We start from the raw sequence: 19,175 nt of genomic DNA, 5'->3' as shown, positions 1-19,175 counted from the left end.
ACCAAAGAGCCCTGGGCCAGCCCCGAGCCTTGTCCCACAGGGCTGGGCATTAGCTCTTGCCCTAAATCCCCGTAACTGCCCCCAAAGGGGGTGGGCAGCCCAGGCCCTGGCGGGTCTCCTTGCTCACACCCCAGCCAAGCGAGGCCCCAAGCTTTGTGCAGCCCTGGGGCAGGGGTGAGGGGTCCTGCTGCCCGTGAGATGCAGGACACAGTGTGCAAGTGGAAGGTGTGTAAAAATTTATTTTGTTATAGAGAACAAACCTAACACGGTATGGCTTTGCCAGACACGGACCGGTGCTGGGAGGGGGTCAGACCACCAGCCACAGGCCTGGCTCGCAGAGCCACACACGGTGGGCTTGGGCACGGAGAAGGGACATGGAAACACCAGGGACATGGCCTTGGCAGTGTCATGAACCATGGGCCAGTGGCAAGGGCGATAGCAGTGGGTGCCCAACTGGCACAGGAGCTCTGGCAAGGGAGGGACCCTCTGTCCTGCCAGTGCTGGGGACCACGCACCAGCAGGATGGGGCACCACCCTGGGACTGCCCCATAAGAGATGCCGGCTGTCACCCAGCCACTTCCCAACTCCCTCACCGGCTCCAGGACATGATAAGTTTAAATAAACAAAACATACGGAAAAGCAACTCCAGCTGCTACCTCGGTGCTGCCCCAACCAGCTGCCTGCACAGAAACCTACCCTGAGTGTGCTCAGAAAGCTTAAGAGCTCGTGTCACTGAGCCAGAAGCAGACCCCCTGGATGGCTGGAGTCGCAGGATGGGTGCGAGCTGGGCAGGGGGCCAGCAAGCCTGGCCTTGCTCTTTGGGACTGGGGGCCAGGGACGCTGTGGGACTGGCCCTGGATCTGCAACGAGCTGAAGTCACAGCAGCTGCCCGGCAGCAAACGCCAGCCCGGGTGCAGGCAGGGGACAGAGGAGCGAGCTTCCAGTTGTATCAGGAGATGCAACGCCCAGAGCCTCATGCCCTGGGACAGCCTCAGCATGGCCACCGCCCCACAGAGGGGACAGCAGGACAAGGGCCATGTCCCAGCGTATGGCACGGTGTGGCACCAGCTCAGCAACGGCACTGCCAGGAAAGGACTGCAGCCTGCCCTCCGGAGCGCTGCGGGCATCCTACGCCCTCGCAGCCCTCTCCAGCTTACCAGTCCTCCTGAGGCCCTTCAAATACTGGTGGCCGTAACACTGGTGACCAGGGCAGGGGCAGATGGCCTGAGAGCCTGGCACACTGCAGGACTCAGAATTTGTGCAGAAACAAAAGGAGCCCGGGACAGGTCCTGGGTATCGCTCCCACCCCGTGCAGCCCAGGGAGAGGGGCCAGGCATGACCTGAAAAGAGGGGTGGGGGGTGTGAGCTCCTGGCACTCCACGGCTGCCTTTCCCAGTGCTGGCTGGGGGAAACAGGGACCAGAGAGGGAGGTGTGGGGCTGGTGCCAAGATCGACAGCTCTGCTGCTGCTGGAGGCCGCAGGGGCTGCAGGAGTGTTGCCCCACCCTGAGCTGAGGCACCAGCACAGCCCTCGGGGGAAGGGATGTGCCCGGCCCAACAGATACTGAAACACTCAGTTTGAGCTTAAAAACAAACGTTAAAAAAATTTAACAGAATAAAAGATGAGGGTGATCCTCCAGCTGCCGGTGAGGCGGAGCCCCCAGCTGAGCTGCCTGGCCCCTGCTGCTAGGCTGGGCAGAAGCCATGTGGGCGAAGAGGCTGCAGAGGCTGGCAGGGTTAGGCTGGCTGGTGCCGGGGGATCTATCCTGCTGGTGCTGGGAAGTCCGGTTTCACTGGTCCTGCAATCCAGGCTGAGGGGAAAGGAGGATTTCCTACCAGGGACCAGCTTGAGGCAGGGCCCCTCACCGGGGCATCATTCGGGACGGGGAGGCTGGTGTCACAGGGAGGACAGGGTGGAGAGTGACTCTCATTTGTTCTTGGCTAGCACGCGGTACAGCGTGAACCCTACCAGAGCAGTCACCGCAGTCCCCAGAGCCACCCGGAGCCAGAAGGACGCGGCTCCCAGCTCCACGGCATTCAAGTGGCTGCAAGGAAAGAGAGAAGAGGCAGTGAGCGAGGCACACAGAGAGGGCTGTCCAAACGCCACGCTAGTGTCCCCAGGGGGGGACAGAAGGTGACCACAGTGTTGTGCCCAGCTGAAGGCAGAGAGCACCAAGAGGCTCCCCAGTCCTGCAAGCCAGAGAACCCACTGCCTGGCATCATCAGCAAGCCAAGTGATGGCTCTCTGCTCTGCTGGTGGGACGAATGCAGCTTTACCCTCCTGTGGTCTGGAAATAGCACAACCAACACCTAAATAATTAGTACGAGCAAGGAGGTATGTATCTGCCTTTCTAGGTCAAGCTGCTTTTACAACTCCAAGTGCACAGAGACCCAGAAGCAGATGCAGGGGGAGACGCTGGCACAGCCAGTGACACCAACCTAAGTCCTGCCTGAGCGTACACACTCCCTTCCTAAACACACGCTGTCCTGCATCAACATGCTCCTCTGAGGAGGAAAGACATATCCATTATTCATTCCCCAGTAAATCAGGGGAGAACAGCCAATCCCTGGCCCTCCATTACGCTGTTATTTATTTATACCACATACCCTAAGATATATTAAGAATATTTAAATTTTAATACTGCAGAGGGAAAAAAAAAGTGTCAGCTCTAAAAATAAAGTTGTTTATTGAAAAGAAGCTGGAGGGAAAACCACTCACTAGTAATCGCATCCTGTCTTCCAACACACCCACATGCTCTCCCTGGGAGGGCTCTGCCCCCAGCATTGTGCCGGCCCTCAGCTTTCAGCCCCCTCCACCTCTCGAGCAGAGCGATGCCCCACGCAGACACCTTCTCCTTCCCAGATCTCCCCCCACTGCCTGCGACCAGCCCGTCTGCCCCCCTGCCCCGTCACCCAGCCCCTTTCAGGTGCGGCTCCTTCCCAAAGACAGGCTGTGCGCACAGAGGTCTCGCTTCACTGACCTCTTTTTTCAGTCTGATCCACCTCATCAGGAGAAAATAGCTGCCACCCCCGCCTCTGCAGGCCTTGGCAAACTAGGCTGGCTACTCCCCTTCAGCATTTTTTATCTTAGGCTTCAAAAATAAAAACTCCTGTGGCAGGATCTATCTAATAATAATCTGCCAGAGACACGAGGCAGAAGAGAGCCTCCACCCTCTCCAAGTAGGGGAAGAAGTGGCCTTTTTCGTTTCAATTACTTGTATGAGCGAATGACACCAAGAAAGAAACCAAACCAACAGCACCGTGGCAGAGGGCTCGGACGCAGCCCCCCTCCCCAAGCTCTGCTCCCAGCTGAGCCCCCTCCGCAGGAAGGATACTAACGGGAAGGTGGCGGCGGTGGCCAGCTTGGTGTAGATGGTGGTGCCGGGTGGCCCCTGGCCGTGGCAGGAGAAGAGGAAGGGTGGCGGGAGGCAGTGCTTGTAGCAGAACTCGGTGGGGGACAGCCCGGGCTGCTGGCTCGCTTCTGGCAGGTCTGTCTTGGAGGCCACAAAGACGCAGGGGATCTGGCTGTCCATGTAGTGTTGCTGCCGAGAGAGGGAGAAGTCGCAGCGAGGCTTAAGTGCCCAGCCCCTGGGACGTGTGGGGCTGCCATGCAAAGCCTGACGTCCCACAGGGCCCCTGCCAGCCACCTTATAAATACTGGCACAGTAGCTGAAGGATCTGGGGTCGTTCAGGTCGTAGATGAAGCAGGCGACGTCGCAGGCTGCGTCCGACGGCTTCGTGAACTGCGTGTCAGCGCTGACCTCATACAGCTGGAGCAGGAAGGGAAGGGATGGGTGGCACAGCACCGTCTCAAGGGCACAGGCCATTTCTCACACCAGCACACGGACTGTGCTGGCATGACCACAGCCACAGCCCAGGGGTGCCAGGATGCTGCTGCAGCAATATGGGGGGACACAGCCCAGCCCTGCCGTCAGCCAGCCAGCAGCGATTCCTTTCTCTCCCTGACTTACTATAAGGTACTTCTCCTGGCCGTTGACCTGCACCGTGTTGATCACGTAGAGGGATGGCTCCCCTGCGTTCTCCCTCTGGGCCTGCCACCAATGAAAACATCGTCTCAGACAGCAGGGAGCAAGAGCAGTGCTTAGGGGAGGGAGAGCACTGCCCACTGCCCCAAGTCCCTGTGCTGTAACGGCCACCTGAAGGCCAGCCTGCCCACGAGACGTGGGGCTGTTCATAACTTGCAGGGAAAGTCAGCATCACCTCGGTCAGATCGGGGAGATACGGCTGCCCAGGAAAGGCACAGCCCCTCCGAGATCCTCAGGACAAGCAGAGGGAGCGGGCCCACTGCCTCAGGCAAAATTAAGGATGCAAGAGCCACAGCGACTGGCACCAGCAGCACAGAGGGGACTGTGAAGCCCTTTGCCTGGCTGCTGGGGCCTGGCCATGGGCAGGGAGGTGCCATCACACGGCAGATCACTCAACGGCCTCACGGCTCTGCCTCCTGCTCCGCTGGGACGCCCTGCCGCAGCGCGGCCGGAGAGGGGAGCAGCCACTCACCGCGAGGCTCCTGCCGAGGAAGGCCTGCAGGAAGGCGGACTTGCCTGCGCCCCTGGCTCCCAGCACCTTGCAGAGGAAGACGTTTCTCTGGGTCTGGCCTTTCTCCAGGTCAATCCTCTTCTCCCGGGTCACTGGCAGGAGAGAGGCTGGTGAGCGAGAGGAGGGACCTGAGCCGTGACAGGAGGGGAGGGCATGGCCGTACCTGTGAGGGCTTGTGTCTGGGAGTCCTGCTCCGAGAGGATGGGGTAGCCCAAGTAGCCCAGGCACTCCAGGCAGTGCCGCACATCCAGGTAAGCCACAAGCCTGGAGAGACAGAGCGCACCGGGAAGCCAGCAAGATCAGCAAGGGCTAAGTGACATGACTAAAGGCAGGGGAGAGGGACTGAGCTTACGTCCACTGGCAGAGGAATCCATGCAGGGAAAGCAGGCCTTTATCAGTGGTGCATACCGTGTTGTAGAGCTCAGGGCCCCAGGGCACGCAGGGGAAGACACTGAAGAAGTTCTGCAGCTCTGTGGGCGAGAGGGCTCCGTCCTGGTCCTGCCAAAACACAGGGGAGTCAGCAGCTGAGGCACGACACAACCTGTACAGGCACCAGCAGCTCTCTGCAGCCACACCATGCATTGTCAGGGTCCGGAGAGGGTCCCGGGACAAAACCCACCTCCCTCACTGCTGCAGAATGACACAGGGATGCTTTCAATGGCAAAAATCAATTGCAAGCGAAGCCAGAGCTGTGTGAGCGTACAGAGGGCCTATGCCCCAGGGACTCCCATCACTGCACAAGAGGCAGGCCGATTCTGCTTTGCGATCACAGCTGGAACCACTGGCAGCCCTGCTACCGGGCAGGACCTGTCCACGCTCGCCCCACAGCCCTGAGCTGCTGTTCCTGGCGTCCCTGGGGCCAGCCACCCCGCAGCAGCCTCCATTGGTCCAGCCTGGCCTTCCACACCGCAAGATAACTAACCCAAGGTCTGTGTGGCCACCAGACCAGCAGCTAACCACACACCAACGCAGCACCTTCAGGCTGGTGTGCCTGAGGAGGATCTGCCAGCACCTGGGCACGCAGGGACATGCATCAACTCAGTGCTGCAGCTCCCAGTGGCTGCAGAGCTGCTGTACCCCAGGTGCACATCAGCATCTGAATAACTAGTCTGGGCAGGTGCATGCAGATCCAACAAATTCCCTTCTCCCACACTCCAAAGAGCAAGAGCATGGCACAGATCAGTTGTTTGCTTTCCCTCTCTCCAGCCTGGCACCCCCTCCACAGGACTGGCAGCTGTGTGGGTGCTTGGGCTTGGTCCGTGGCTGCAGGCCAGCAGCTGTGCCTGCTTCTCCTGCCACCCTGCGTGCTGCAGCCAGGCACTATGAGGGGCCACACTACTGTGATGTTAACTCAGACCCATCCCCTGAAGGCCCAAACTTTACTGGCTGCCCTTTGGTCAAGGGTAGCAACCACAACCCCGTGCCCTTGACATGCTGCTGCCATCAGACTCTGTACAGCTTGCCGTGACCACCTCCTGCTCTCAAAGCCTCGGCAAGAGGCTGTGAAGGGAGCACAGTGGCAGAGGAAAGGCCTTCACTGGCACTACGTCTGCTCCCTGCAACAGAGGGGTGGGCAGGAGAGCGGCTACCCCCAAACATGCAGCCCAGCAGAGAGCAGCACCCCCTCCCCAGGTAGCTCCACCGCATGTTGCCCACCTTATCGTGCTTCTCAAACAGCCGCTGCAGGAACTGGTAGCCCAAGTGGTTGAGCTCTGTGGAGCAGCCGGGAGGAAGGCGGAACCTGTCAGAAGAGATCCAAGTGAGCCTCCTCAAGCCCTGAGTAAAGGGCAGCGTGTGAGCAGGTCTTCGGCCAAGCTGGATGTCACCCAGAGGACACAGCTCCCTACTGTCACCCTGCTTGAGGCCAGCGGTTGTCTCCAGGCCTGGCTATTCCTTGACACAGCCCTTTTCTTTTAGGGACAAGCCCTCAAGGGTGCACAGTGGCCTCTCCTTGGCACACCCATGCTGCCCAAGCAGCCGGGGAGATGATCTAGCGCTTGCTCTGCCTCATGCCCAGGGCTTCAGTAGGGCACGGCACTACCCCTGGGGTGCCTTCCACCAGCAAAGGCCCTGTCACCTCCCTGCACAGGCTGCTGTCTGGAGAGAGGATGAGGCAGCTCACAAACCAAACCCTTTCATTACTGCCAGATCACCACCTCCAGGGTGGCAGGGAGCAGAGAAGAGAGAGCAGCTGCAGAATCAGCCGGGAGGGAGATGCTGACAGCTCACTGCCCCCGACAGAACCATTCTGCCTCAGCTCAGGCAGAGACAGAACAGCCTTCAAAAACCCCTTGCTGATGCCAAGGGAAGTTGGGACAGGCCTTCATTCATTCCCCACCTCCTTGTCCGCCTACATCAGAGCCAGCAGCACAATCAGCAGCTCCAAGGCCTGTTTTATTTGTTGCCAGCCCCACGTTGTCAGCTCCTGCCCACAGGATAAGGTGAGGAGCACAAACCTGACCATGACCTAAGGGTGCGGATTCAGCTTCAGCTGAGGAATGCAGTAGACCCCAGGGTGCAGAAAGGAGCCAGCAAAGGTGCTGGTGCCTGAGCTGCGCACCATGAGGATGTCACACCCTACCCGCCCCACTCCATGGTAAGATACGCACTGTGGGTAGAGATAGTCATCCGTCAGCTCCAGCTCGTCGTCGTACCCGAAGCGGCGAAGGATGGTCCAGGTGGTCTCGTGCCGGCCCCTCTGGATGAAGAGCGTGTTGAGAAAGAGGAAGCCTGCAGAGGAGATCAGGTGGCTCAGACACAGCGGGGCCAACTGAGCACTCAGCCTCAGGGTTCCACTCCTCAGGACCACACTTTCCCTGGGAAAACAGGCTGCTTGGCCAGAGAGCTCCAGCAGTCACAGCAGGCTCAGGCTTGAGAGGCAGGAGGCTCAGCCGCAAGGACAGGGCCCCTCACACTGTGCTGAACGAGATGGGTCCCTCCATCCCTTGCTGGGCAGGGGCACGGAGCCCTTGTGCTGTTACCATTCAATGTCAGGCCGTTGTCCTGCACCCCGTCTGTAGTGTTCTTCCACACAACCATCTTCACGTCCTCCAGTGCCTGGGGAGCCAGTGGGTTTCCAAAACAGGACTTCTACCTCCCAAGAAAAAGGTGCTCATCGTCAGCAAAGCACACACAGCACAACCCTCTTTCTCACCACCATCCCTCTCCCCTGGCAAGGAGACTGTGTTTCTAGGAGAGAAAATCCACCCAGCTCATGGATTACTGCCTCAGACCTTGACCAAACCCCTGTTCTTTAGCATCCCACTAACATACGACTCAACATCTACCTCCAGAGCCTCCTGCTCTTACCACTGCAGAGCAAACTTGGCCCAAGCCTAACAAAGATGGAAGACCTGCGGATCCCCATGTGCGCCGAGATGCACCCTACGGTGCTTTAGCTACGCAACAGCAGAAGTACTGAATGTAAACAGGACGGCTATGTCAGAAGGGACAGTCAGCCTTTCTGCCTGGTATTGGATGGAAAGGGGACCCCAGGGGCTTTCCACAAGGGACTGGGGAATATCTCAGCCCTGCAGCCAGCCGTACCTGGAAGTAGTTCAGTTCATCATCGCTAAGGATCTGGTTGTTATCCTGGTCTGAGAGGTTGAAAATCCGGGTCAGCGCTCGTGCACACGCAGGTTTCAGCTGCAAGGGACCAACCATGGTGACAAAACCAGGGTACCACCTTCGACCTGGCTCTTCCTCCTGCCTCCTGACACCCCATGCACAGAGGGGTTCCCTTCCTTTACTGGCTGGGTGCACGGTCCAGCTAGGCCACTATTGCAGCTACCTTGGAGGTGGGAGTCAGGAGCAGGACAGCCCACGGGAAGTTTTCTCCTGGACCCTTCCCACCGTGGCCAACACATGGTCTGGAGCATAAGGGCTTCTGCCCCACCATGCCCCAGGTCCCTGCAGCTCTCTCTGGCCTGGATATGCTCAGCTGGCTACACCCAGCACAGGACATGGGTGCTTCCCCTTGCTCTGGCTGCGCTGGCCCAAACTCTCCACCCTCCTACCCAGGGGCAGAAGCACAGCACCAGACCAGAGCGCTGTGATGGGAAGGAGACTCCTCCAAGGGGCTGGGAACAGTGCTTCCTACCTGCTTCTCCTCTGGGTCATAGAGAGGGGCGGTGGGGTGCAGCACAGCTTTCTGGGCATAGTAGAAGAGTTCAGAGATGTTCTTGAGGTTCTTGGCGGAGCACTGGGGGAATTCAAAGGAAGAGACAGCCCTGTGAGCGAGGACAGGTGATGGGCTGGTGATAAGGGGCTGGAGGAAGACGACACGAGCTCCCCAAGCCAGATAAGTTGTGCATCAAAGCACAGAGCAACACCTGTTCACCATGAGGAAAAAACCAAAGGAAACCTCTTGCTCATGCTGCATCTTTGCTATGTGTGTTCCACAGCCCCAGAGCCAAGCAGGGCTGCCATGTAGCTCCAGCATCAGTTACAGCTGGAGAGCCAGAGTGGGCAGACACTGAAACTCACTCCCTGCAAAGTGGCAAAGGACAGAAAGCCTAAAGCACAGGCTCTCAAGACCCAGATGGGGTACTTTGGCAGAGCAACATTTGCAGGACAGGTCTCCACAAGCACAAAGGCTCCCTGACTCATGCCAGATAAGTGCTCCTAACCCTCAGGGAGGCTTTACAGAAACCCTCCAGTTTTCTCACCTCCACACAAGTCTCAATCTCTGAGAACTGGTTCATGATGGGCAGGATGACATCCATGGAGCTCCCCACCTGCAGGTCAGACTTGTTTCCCACTAAAATAATGGGGATCCTGGGAAAAAAAAAGATGGAGAGCCAGAGAACATGAGTGAGGCCACCCCTCTCTTGGTCTCAGCGCTGCCCCAGCCATGCATGCTCCCAGGCAGCAGGCCAGGGAGCCTCCCCACCCTCCTCTACAAGGTCCAGAGCAGCTTTCCTCCCTCCCACGGCTGTGAGCACCCATCTGGAGAAACAGACTGCCTGATCCTGCTTACGCTTTCACCCAGCAACAATATGTTCAGGAGCCTTTAATCCAGCACAGCAGCCTTCTGCCTAAGTGATCCACACACAGATTGTGGCTTCTGTGCTCCCGTACTCCCCTGGCAGCCTCTTCTCCCTGCCTGGCTCAGAACAGATAGAGGGGGGAAGGAACCCTCTCCTCTCCCTCAGCCTCAGCTGGATCTGCGAGGGAGAAAAGCTCCCACGTTCTTCTGCTGCAAGTGGTCTGGCCACAAGTCATAAAGCTGGTTTGATCTCAGTAAGCTCAGGAGGGGGCAAAGGTGGTGGGCACCCCAACAGCCTGCTGAATCCCCCAGTTCTGCAGCCGCAGACCACGCCACACACGGTACCTGGAGCCCTTTTCAACTCCCCCGTTCACCATAGGGATCCACTTTGTGCGAATCTGAAAGGCAAGCACAGGGAAAGGGCTGTCAGCGCAGCCTGAGAGGCAGCTCCCAGCACAGGTGCCGGGGCAGCCAGCAGGGCCCTGCAGCCATCTGCTCCCCGGCACTGCCCCACACCAGCAGGCAGCGCAGAGCCAGGGATGCTGGATGCCAGCAGAAGGATGCAACAAACCTGTTGCTCCCCAGCACGTGAGGACAATGGCCAACGTGGGAGCAAGCCCAGGCTCTGCTCAGCCAGCCTCTGCTTGCAGGGGTCTCAAACCCCAAATCCTTCACAGGGCTGGGGGTTGTCAGTACCCACCCACACCAAGAAGCTGGGGCAGCAGGGAAGGACCCAGCGCTGGAAACCCCTTCCCCTCTGGTGCTGCTGCTGGAGCAGGGCTGGTGGGGAACCCGTTACCTTCTCAATCGTGGCTTCCTTGGTGACATCGTACACCACGCAGACCACATTGGCCTGCAAGAGAGAAGCAGCAAAGGGTGGTGAGCCAGGGTCCACACGGCACGCTCCCTGCGGCAGGGAGGCCGGCTGAGCCCAAGGCGCGGTGCTGCGGTAGCGGCAGGCCAGCCCCACGGCCAGGAGCCCCGGCCCCACGTGCTGTCAGCACGCTCGCACTGAAACCCAGCAGCGACAGCTGAGCGCGCGTGAGTGTGCACACGTACACACAGCCCTCCCACAGCAACAACTCGCATGCCGTCAACACAAGCTCTACAACAGGCTGCTCAGAGCAAAGACGGGGGCTCGTCTGCTTCAGGAGCTGCTGCGGGCACATCTGCTTCCATGCCTGGAGCCCCGGCTCCCTGCTCCCCGCCCCTTGCTCCCCCCCCCCAGCATGGCTGTGCCCGTGCTCCACGCTGGGCCAGTGGCCGCTGCCCTCCTCCCCTCTCTGACCCCATGCAGACAGCGCTGACACCAATGCTTCATTTGAAGCAGACAGGAGGGATCACTGGCCCTTTGAGGAGAGAGTTTAACGCTAATCCCGAGGACACACAAGGGTTTAGGCAGGATTTCCTGGAGCTGTTTTAAGCCTCTGTATGCTCTTGCTGTCTGGGTGGAGGGAGCAGGACCCCCGTGCCCACTCCTTGACCATTAGCCACTGAGGTGGAGAGATTAAATAGCTTTGTTCACGTGAGGTGCACAGGGGAGAGACAGTTTTATTATCCATAATCAAGAGGTCCTCCTCCCTGCAGAGCCGAGGTTAATCCCAGGGCAGAGAAGAGCAGCTGGGCTCACCCCAGCCAGCCAACTAGATTACTCCTCCATGGCTGCTCTGAGGGATGTGGGAGCCCTCATTCCTCCCTGCCCAGCACTCCCCAGGGATTCAGCTCCCAGACCAACTCCTCTGTGCCACTGCTTCCCCAGGCAGCCACAGGGACCTAACACAAGGAGCAGGGTGGTCTCACCCAAGCTCAGCAACTGCTTCTCCCCTCTTCTGAGTCCGTTGGGAACATCTGGAGGCTAAGAGCACATTGTCTGCTCAGCTGCCTCCTCCTCCTCCCCCTCCTGGTGGGCAGCAAGCTGCCCCCCTGCCCCCCTGAAGGCTCCCTGGAGGGCTAGAACAAGCCACACACGACAGCTTACAAGACAGAGAAAGATTAAACAAACCTCTAAACAAAATGACAGCATTAATCCACAGATAACCAACTGCCTGTGCATCTCCGGGTGACCAATGGGGAGAGTGAGCAGCCACGCTGGCTGCAGGGCTACAGGCACCGCAGCCTCCTGTCCTGCAACACCTCTGTGTCCAGCCCCGCTCACCTTAGCGATCTCCTCCTGCAGCTCATCCTCCGTCTGCTCCGACTCTGAAAATGGAACAGAGCAGTCACCAGCTGCCCCCAGCAGCAGGGCCCCCTTCCCACTCCCCTCAACCAGGCAGAGAAGGGGAGAAGTGAGGCCGGCAGGGAGTGAGGGGGGACAGGCCCTACCTGAGTAGTCCACTATATGTGTGGGGACCTTCTCAGGGGTGACATCAGCTGGGATTGTGATCTCCTCCGCGCGAGGGGGCACCTGCAAAGCCAGCAGACTCCAGTCCAGCCGGCCATGCCAAATGCAACCGAGAGGACAGGTAACAAGGGACTTCAGATCCCAATACAGCTGCACAGCTCCATCCCTGCCAGGGTGGGATGAGCTCCAGGCCACAGACCACCCAGCCCACCGGGCTGCAGCTGCCGCTACAGCTCACTACAGTCCAGCCCTCACACAGCTGGTGTCCCCAGGGTGAAACCTTCAACCACCCTCCAGTCCCGAGCCCTCCCTTGAGACGAGCCCTCCTTTGAGAGGCAGCTCCTGACAGCACAGAGTCCCACCAGAGAAGCCATCTTTCAGATGAGTCATCGCCAGCACTGTCACCCCTGCTACAGCTCCGGAGATAAGCCTCAGCACTCCCCCAGCTCTCCGGCCTGACCTCCTGGCAGCTGGGAGAAGCTCTAAGCTGATTGTCCAGGCTTTGCTGCGAGAGCATGGGAAGGTGCGCGGAGCCAGTCCTCCCCCAAACCCTTGGAGCTGATGCTTCCCAGCACAAACATCGCAGAGGTCACCATCTGCTCGCAGGCAGTGAAGAAACCACCTGGCAGCACGAGGCAAACATGCCCAGCCAGACCGATCCCATTTCCTTATCTGAACCACACTGGGAGAGTAAGCCCCTGAGCTGGAAGCTCCAAGGGGCACACGTAGGCAGGCTGGATGCTGCTCCTCACAGATGACCCAGTTCAAAGTACCGAGCCCACCTCCAGGTGGGCACAGAAGACAGGAAACATGGTTTGGTCCATCCCAACGATTCGGTGCCAGTGTCGGCACAGCAAGGCTGGCGCCGGGGAGCAAACAGCCCTGCCGCGCAGGGCAAGGCTGGGCCCCACAGCCTGCCACCCTGGTGGGTGCAGAGTCCCCCAGCAGCAGGTGCCTGTGCCCCTCCCCAGGGCAGAGAGGGCCCCAAGTCAGGAATTAGAGCACAAAGCGAAGAAAACAGCCTTTCAGCTGGAGCTCCACGGGGCCCTCACCGTCCTGCGCCACCCCGGGGCTGTCACCGGGCCCAGGGAGCTGGGGCACTCCAGGCACCCCCGCCTCGGGCCGGTGGCACCCGGGACAGAGCCGGCCCGGGGGCCCAGGGCTCCCCCCCTCACACTCACCTCTTCAGGGAACTCCTCGCCCACCAGGGCCATGATCAGAGATGTCTTCCCCACCTGGGCTAGGAAAGAAAGGGAAGAGGTTGGCACCGGCCCGGCGGGGCGAGAGGCAGCCGGGGGACAACGGCCGCCACAGGCGGAGCCAGCGGCCGGTCAGTCAGTCACCCCCGCGGGCAAACGGGGACGCGGGTGCCACGATTCCGCCCGGATCGCCCGAGGAGCCCCGGCGGCGCCGGCCAGGCCGGCCCGAGAGCACTGCGCCGGCAGGGGCCACGGCTCCCGCCCCGCCGGGACCACGGGCAGGCCCGGCCGCTGCCCCGGCCCCCCGCGCAGGCGAGGCCCTCCCGGTGCCCGGTGGCACCCCCCGGCCCCAGGCCGCCCCAGGGGCTCAGCCCCCGGCCCCGCCGCCCCCGGGCATGCCCCCGGCGCCCGCCTTACCCTCCCCCAGCAGGAGGATGCGCACGTCCCGCTTCATGGCGGCACCGGGGCCGCCGCCGCCTGCCGCCGCTTCCGGCCTCACCAGCGAGCGGCGGCGCAGAGCGGCGCGGGCACAGCGGCGCCCCCCGGCGGCCGGGCTCGGCGCGCAGCACCCCGAGACCTCCTGGCTTCGGTTTTCCATGTTTTATTTAAAAATAAAATCCAAAACAAACAGCAAACGGGGCTGTAAAACACATCCCACAACCGTCCGGGCCTGGCCTGCGGGCCCGCCGCCGCAGCCGGCCCCAGCAACCCGCGCGGGGAAGGAGGTGGGGGCCGGGGCCTGGGGGCCGGGGCCTGGGGGCCGGGGCCTGGGGGCCGGGGCCTGGGGGCCGGGGCCTGGGGGCCGGGGCCTGGGGGCCGGGGCCTGGGGGCCGGGGCCTGGGGGCCGGGGCCTGGGGGCCGGGGCCTGGGGGCCGGGGCCTGGGGGCCGGGGCCTGGGGGCCGGGGCCTGGGGGCCGGGGCCTGGGGGCCGGGGCCTGGGGGCCGGGGCCTGGGGGCCGGGGCCTGGGGGCCGGGGCCTGGGGCTCTCCTGCCTCAGCCGCCCCTGAGCTCCCAGAGGAGAACGGCGCTGTGGGAAGCTGTGACGAGGCGGCGGCCGGAGGGGGCGAAGCGGCAGAAATGGACGGTGTCATCGTGGCCGGTGTAGTCCTGCGCCTCGCTGGCAGGGCAGTGCAGCAGCCTCAGGAGCCGTTCTGTGGGGAAAGGAGAGCAGTCAGCGCTGGGGGAGGGAGGTTCCACCACCATAGGCCTCGTCCCTGCCAGCACCAGTGCTCCTGCTCACCCACCAGCCCTCTCCCCACTGAGCCACCAGGCTTCTTCACATAACAGCTTCTTGCCAAGGCAAGTGGGCAGCCGGGGGGAGCGCGTGACCTGGCGGCCCCACACTGTGTCAGGCTGGCACACCGCAGTAATGGATGCTGTGGCATGCTTTAGTGCAGTGCTGCTGTCTCACACCCCCATGGAGCACCTGGTTCTGGGCTCACAGCAGGTGCCCTGCAGCTCTGGGGCAGGTGTGGAGCTCACCCTGCTCTCAGGAGCCGCTGCCCCAGTAGGACAGATGCAAGCAGCTACAGGAGCACAGTGCCCTTGACAGGAGGAGGGTGCCAATGGTCCCTGTGCTGTGGGAGGGTCCCTTCTGCACCCCGGGCTGTAGCTCACAGCTACACAGAGTTGAAGAGACCCTGTAATCCCATGAAGTCAGTCGAGTGAGAAATCCTGCTCATTGACAAACAGGACTGAGCTCATGCATCTCATTTCTAAGCTAGGAGTCTCCAGGAGCACTCTCCTTGCCCAACACACCCTGCCCACAGTCCCAGGACTGTAGCTTTCAGAGTCTGAGGATATGGGCTGTTGTGTGTGCACGTCTCTCTTGTTTAAAAGGAAAAGGATGCTTGGTTTCCTCACTTGCAGAAAGAATGGGAGACCCCTACCTGCCGAAGGTAAGCTGGGGACAAGGCAGCCTGGGCAGCAGAGTCCACGGCACCCCTTGGTACTCACCACCAAAGCCGACAGCTATGAATCGCGCTGCAGGAGACAGGCTGAGCGACGTGGCAAAGTACGGCAAGGAGATCTTCTCAACTACCTGTCTCCAGAAAGAGAAACATACCAATGCCTCAGAAATGAGAAGGCAGAGCGGCTGCAGTTAGGAGGGTAAAGGGCTCCTCTCAAAGGGGAGGCTGACAGATGCACAGCACCTCTCAGACCACGGAAACCTGCCAAAGGCATCGACTTTCCAGAGGAGACTTGGCTCAGTGATTTAGATACAGTGCTCCTGAAAGCCAGCGCCTTCCCCTCCAGTCAGATGGAAAGGCAGCAGGGTGGCAGGGGAGACTGGCAGCCTGCCCAGACGCAGCCCAAGGCAGGGGCAGGACCCTGCTGCTCACCTGGGCCAGGCTGGGGAGTTTCTGAGATGAAAAGCTGTTGCCCTGAGCAGCTGCTTGCCTGAGCCTACCCCACACCTTCAGACTTGGCTTTACACGCAAGGCACCGCTGCCTCCCCCCACTGCACCTTGTTCGACGTGGCCATAACCCCGCAGCAGCAGAGAAGTGCCTACACCACCTGGGCAGGGCATGGGTACCTGTTTTTTGCGCAGACTGTAAAACAAGGCTTCCTTCTGCATCCCAAAGCCGACGTAGACCAGGGTGCCGTGTTCCCAAGGGCAGAAGGCAGCCAGGCTGGGCGGAAGGCTGATGAGACCCTGGTGAAGGGAACAAAATTGAAGCTAGTTTCTCCAGCCTGACCTGACAGAGTGGGGACAAAACGAGAGCATGGAGGGACACCAGCCCTTGGGTTGTGGGTGTCCAAGCAGTGGGAAATTAGGATGATGGAGGCTGCTTCCTCCCTCTTGCATTGCCATCTCAGATGTTCTCATGGCAAAGCAAGGAGCAACCACACACTGCCATGGAGACCTGAAGCAAATTGTTTACTGTCATAGCAGGACACATGAGGGTCCAACAGGTTGAATTTCCACAGAGGCATTATTGCTATGTGGGCTTGAAGGCGGGATTGTGTTATGGATCAGCTTAACACAAGGAAATCAGGTGCAGAAGATAAACATCTTTAGTAATGGATACAAGATCAATCCTTCCCCCATTTACTGTGGGGAGACCTGTAGTGAGCTGCCTTCTGTCCTGGTTTCAGCTGGGATAGAGTTACTTTTCTTCTTAGCAGCTGATGCAGTGCTGTGTTTTGGATGTTGATAATGCACTGGTGTTTTTAGTTGTTGCTAGGTAATGTTTATACTAATTCAAGGACTTTTTAGTTTCTCAGACCTTGACAGTGAGAAGGCTGGAGTGGCACAAGAAGTTGTGAGGGAGCACCGCCGGGACAGCTGACCCGAACTAGCCAAGGGGACATTCCATACCATGGGGCCTCATGGTTTGTATATAAACTGGGGGGATGGGGCTGGGGCCTGCCGAGCACTGCTCGGGGGGCTGGTTGGGCACCGGTCAGCAGTTGCATTGTGCATCGCTTTCTTTTCTCTCTTCCTTTGGGTTTCATTCCTTTCCCCTTCTCTCCTTTTCGTTACAACTTCTTTTTATTATTAATATTGTTCTTTTGGTTTCATTTTATTTCAGTTATTAAATTGTTCTTATCCAACCCTCGGTTTTACATTTCTTTCCAGTTCTGCTCCCCATCCCGCTGGGTGAGGGAGGAGCGAGTGAGCAGCTGCGTGGTACTTAGTTACTGGCTAGTGTTAAACCATGACACCTTCATGGAAAGAAAATCCATTGTTTTGGAAAAAAACAAAGAAACATTGACCAAACTCAACTGCTGTATGAGCCTGCCACCCTCAGGGCCAAGCACTGTCTGGACCAAGGCACCATCGCTTGCCCCCAAAAGAGGCCCAGCTCCCTTCTGCATGCCAGTGTCACATGTACAGGGGACCATCTCCACGTACTCTCCAATACAGACCCTCCTCCCTTTCTAGCAGGCATCCTGCTGCCCAAATCTCACACCTGGGTTGGAGCCAAAGGCTTCTGCAAAGCATCACAGACATACAGGGCTAGAGTACTTGGCTCTATGAACCTGTCACTGGGCTCCTGGCTCTGAATATTCATGCTCTTTGGGAGTGTCAAAGTTGGCAGTGTGCTCATAATGAGGTCTCTCTTCTGCATGCTGTGTTCACTGCTGCTTGTGCTCTGTTTTGCATAGCACAGGGGTGTCAGCTCTTTGCAGATGCAGTTTTTGACTCCTCACGCTTACAAAGTCAGCGCTCCCCAGCAGTTAGGTGCTGCTACAATTCCCACTGCCTTTTGACACGCAAGAAGGTTCATTAACAAGGTACTCTGTGAGCAGCAGAACTAACGAAGGTGATGTTCCTAAGCTCACACTCTCTCTTTGGCCCCATCCTGCTCAGAGCCTTGAGGCATCCCTCCTCCAGCTCGGCTGGTGCCAAGCCCCATGCCATGGGCAGGCGGGGGCTGGCCAGGGCCACACTCACCTCGGGGCCGGCAGGCGCCGGGAAGCTGAGCCAGTCGAGGAGCTCACACTTATCCTTCAGCCAGTCGGAGGCCCAGACGCTGACCCGCCGGTCCGAGCTGGTGGCCAGCCAGAGCTCCCCTCCTTCCACCCCAAAGTCATGGTACTACGGAAGACAGACAAGTGCTGTCACTCTGGCAGTACAGAAGCTTTAAAGGAAGCTGCCACTAGATCGAGTGTGGGGCAGGAGCTTGTGGGAACACAGGCTTTATGCTGTAGGGGATCAGTGCCAGGATTAACCTCTCTTTGGGCAGTGCTGAAAGTCACTTCAAATAAAATAGGACAAGGAAGCCGTGGTATTGGAACCAGTGGCACGCTCTGGGCTGAAAGCCCCGGCAGAAGAGGGGTGAGTGCCTGGCCTGAACACCACAGATCTCTTCCCCGGGATGCCCTCTGGATCTGCACATCTCCTAGGGGAGCGCTTGCCAATACCATGTGTCCCCTAACAACATCCTTCACTTAAAATAGAGGAGGATCACCTAAGTGTAGAATTACCAGGGAACACAGCCTTGCAGCACGGATGATTTTAAAGCCTGAGAACTTAGGCAAAATTATTCTCATTTCTGCTGTGGAAAGGAAAAAGACTCTATGAAGAGAATGACAAAGGAGATGCCAAAACCATCACACTGTTGCACAACCAAGTCTTCCTAGCCCACAGAGGGATGGTACAGAGAGTCAGTTATGCACAGGAGGCCAGGCTGCTGAGGAGCGACAGGGGGAAAGCACGCTGAGCCCTTTCTCGGGTCACACGAACTGAAAGCTCACAGCCCGGGCTACTCGCCAGGGGTGCTGTTCTCAGAGAGCCCGTGGCACAGGCACACATCGCAGCTGCGTGCAGTGTGCTGACAGCAGCCACCAAGGGCCCCCCCACCCACAGGCACAGCCTCGCTCAGGGCTGCAATGGCAACACGTGCAGCTCTAATCCAGTGACTATATCCCTAGAAAAACCCAAACAGAAGTTATTGGAGGGAATGGGAGCCCGGAGAGGAAAAACACGGGACAACAAAGCAAACTCACTGACCAACCTGGCCACACTGCTTCCTACAGCTGTGCTGCGACACGTGGGGGACAGTGCCAGGGCAGAGGGTGAGGTCTCACCTGCTTCCTGGTGCACTGGAGAACAGTGATGGGGGAGCCTTTGTGGTCTGCGAGGACACGGATAGTCATTCCAGTGCGAGGGCTGCTGACGGCCACAAGCCCATCCTTGCCCCCTGATAAGATCATTTCTCCTGTGGGCAGACGAAAGGAAAGAACGGGACACTTCTTGTAGGAAGAAAAAGCCCATAGGGAAAAGGTCCAAGATCATGGGATACCAGTGTCCCAAAGCACGGTGAAAGGCTGGGAACATCAGAGTCAAGGGCTGGGTAAGATGAGATGTCTCAGAGACACCCACTAGAACTCTGCACTGAAGGACAGCCACTGCAGGCTGCAGGCAGGAGGACACAAAGGCACATCTGTTGCACTCAAACCCCTTTGCTATACCATTGCCAATATACCTCCCATGTCCCATTTACCACATGCACAAGCTACCAAAGTTCATTGATACAAGTTCTCCGGCTCTCCCTGGCCCCAGGTTTTTGGGCAGGTCACCAGCACGCCGAGTGGCTGGAGGCCAGGGTAACCCAGGCACAACCAAGCCACGTCCCCTGAG

General features: G+C 59.2%; 1 protein-coding gene across 3 annotated transcripts in view; it reads right to left on the bottom strand.

Annotated features, from left to right (window-relative positions):
- Positions 1–219: 219 nt before the first annotated feature.
- Positions 220–19,175, bottom strand: part of LOC130148802 (mitochondrial Rho GTPase 2) — a 45,327-nt gene continuing 26,371 nt past the window's right edge. Inside the window, exons 38-59 of one of the 3 annotated variants that reach the window (XM_056337806.1) lie at positions 18,623–18,753; positions 17,487–17,630; positions 15,621–15,740; positions 15,040–15,124; positions 13,066–13,124; positions 11,866–11,947; positions 11,699–11,742; positions 10,343–10,396; positions 9,889–9,941; positions 9,224–9,332; positions 8,656–8,757; positions 8,103–8,201; positions 7,538–7,646; positions 7,166–7,286; positions 6,213–6,297; positions 4,909–5,054; positions 4,720–4,820; positions 4,518–4,648; positions 3,971–4,051; positions 3,647–3,769; positions 3,339–3,541; positions 220–2,044 (exon numbers count right to left, since the gene is read on the bottom strand). In XM_056337806.1, coding sequence (XP_056193781.1) covers positions 1,927–2,044; positions 3,339–3,541; positions 3,647–3,769; positions 3,971–4,051; positions 4,518–4,648; positions 4,720–4,820; positions 4,909–5,054; positions 6,213–6,297; positions 7,166–7,286; positions 7,538–7,646; positions 8,103–8,201; positions 8,656–8,757; positions 9,224–9,332; positions 9,889–9,941; positions 10,343–10,396; positions 11,699–11,742; positions 11,866–11,947; positions 13,066–13,124; positions 15,040–15,124; positions 15,621–15,740; positions 17,487–17,630; positions 18,623–18,753 — 2,300 coding nt within the window. In that variant the 3' untranslated portion in view covers positions 220–1,926. Of the gene's footprint in view, positions 2,045–3,338; positions 3,542–3,646; positions 3,770–3,970; positions 4,052–4,517; positions 4,649–4,719; positions 4,821–4,908; positions 5,055–6,212; positions 6,298–7,165; positions 7,287–7,537; positions 7,647–8,102; positions 8,202–8,655; positions 8,758–9,223; positions 9,333–9,888; positions 9,942–10,342; positions 10,397–11,698; positions 11,743–11,865; positions 11,948–13,065; positions 13,125–13,500; positions 13,593–15,039; positions 15,125–15,620; positions 15,741–17,486; positions 17,631–18,622; positions 18,754–19,175 lie in introns of those variants that run through there. The other 2 variants (XM_056337804.1, XM_056337805.1) reach the window with 2 other exon arrangements.

The sequence above is a fragment of the Falco biarmicus genome, chromosome 4, assembly GCF_023638135.1.
Source record: "Falco biarmicus isolate bFalBia1 chromosome 4, bFalBia1.pri, whole genome shotgun sequence".
NCBI lineage: Eukaryota > Metazoa > Chordata > Aves > Falconiformes > Falconidae > Falco > Falco biarmicus.
Note: the sequence above shows the minus strand (reverse complement) of the source record. Positions and strands in the feature narration are given on the sequence as shown.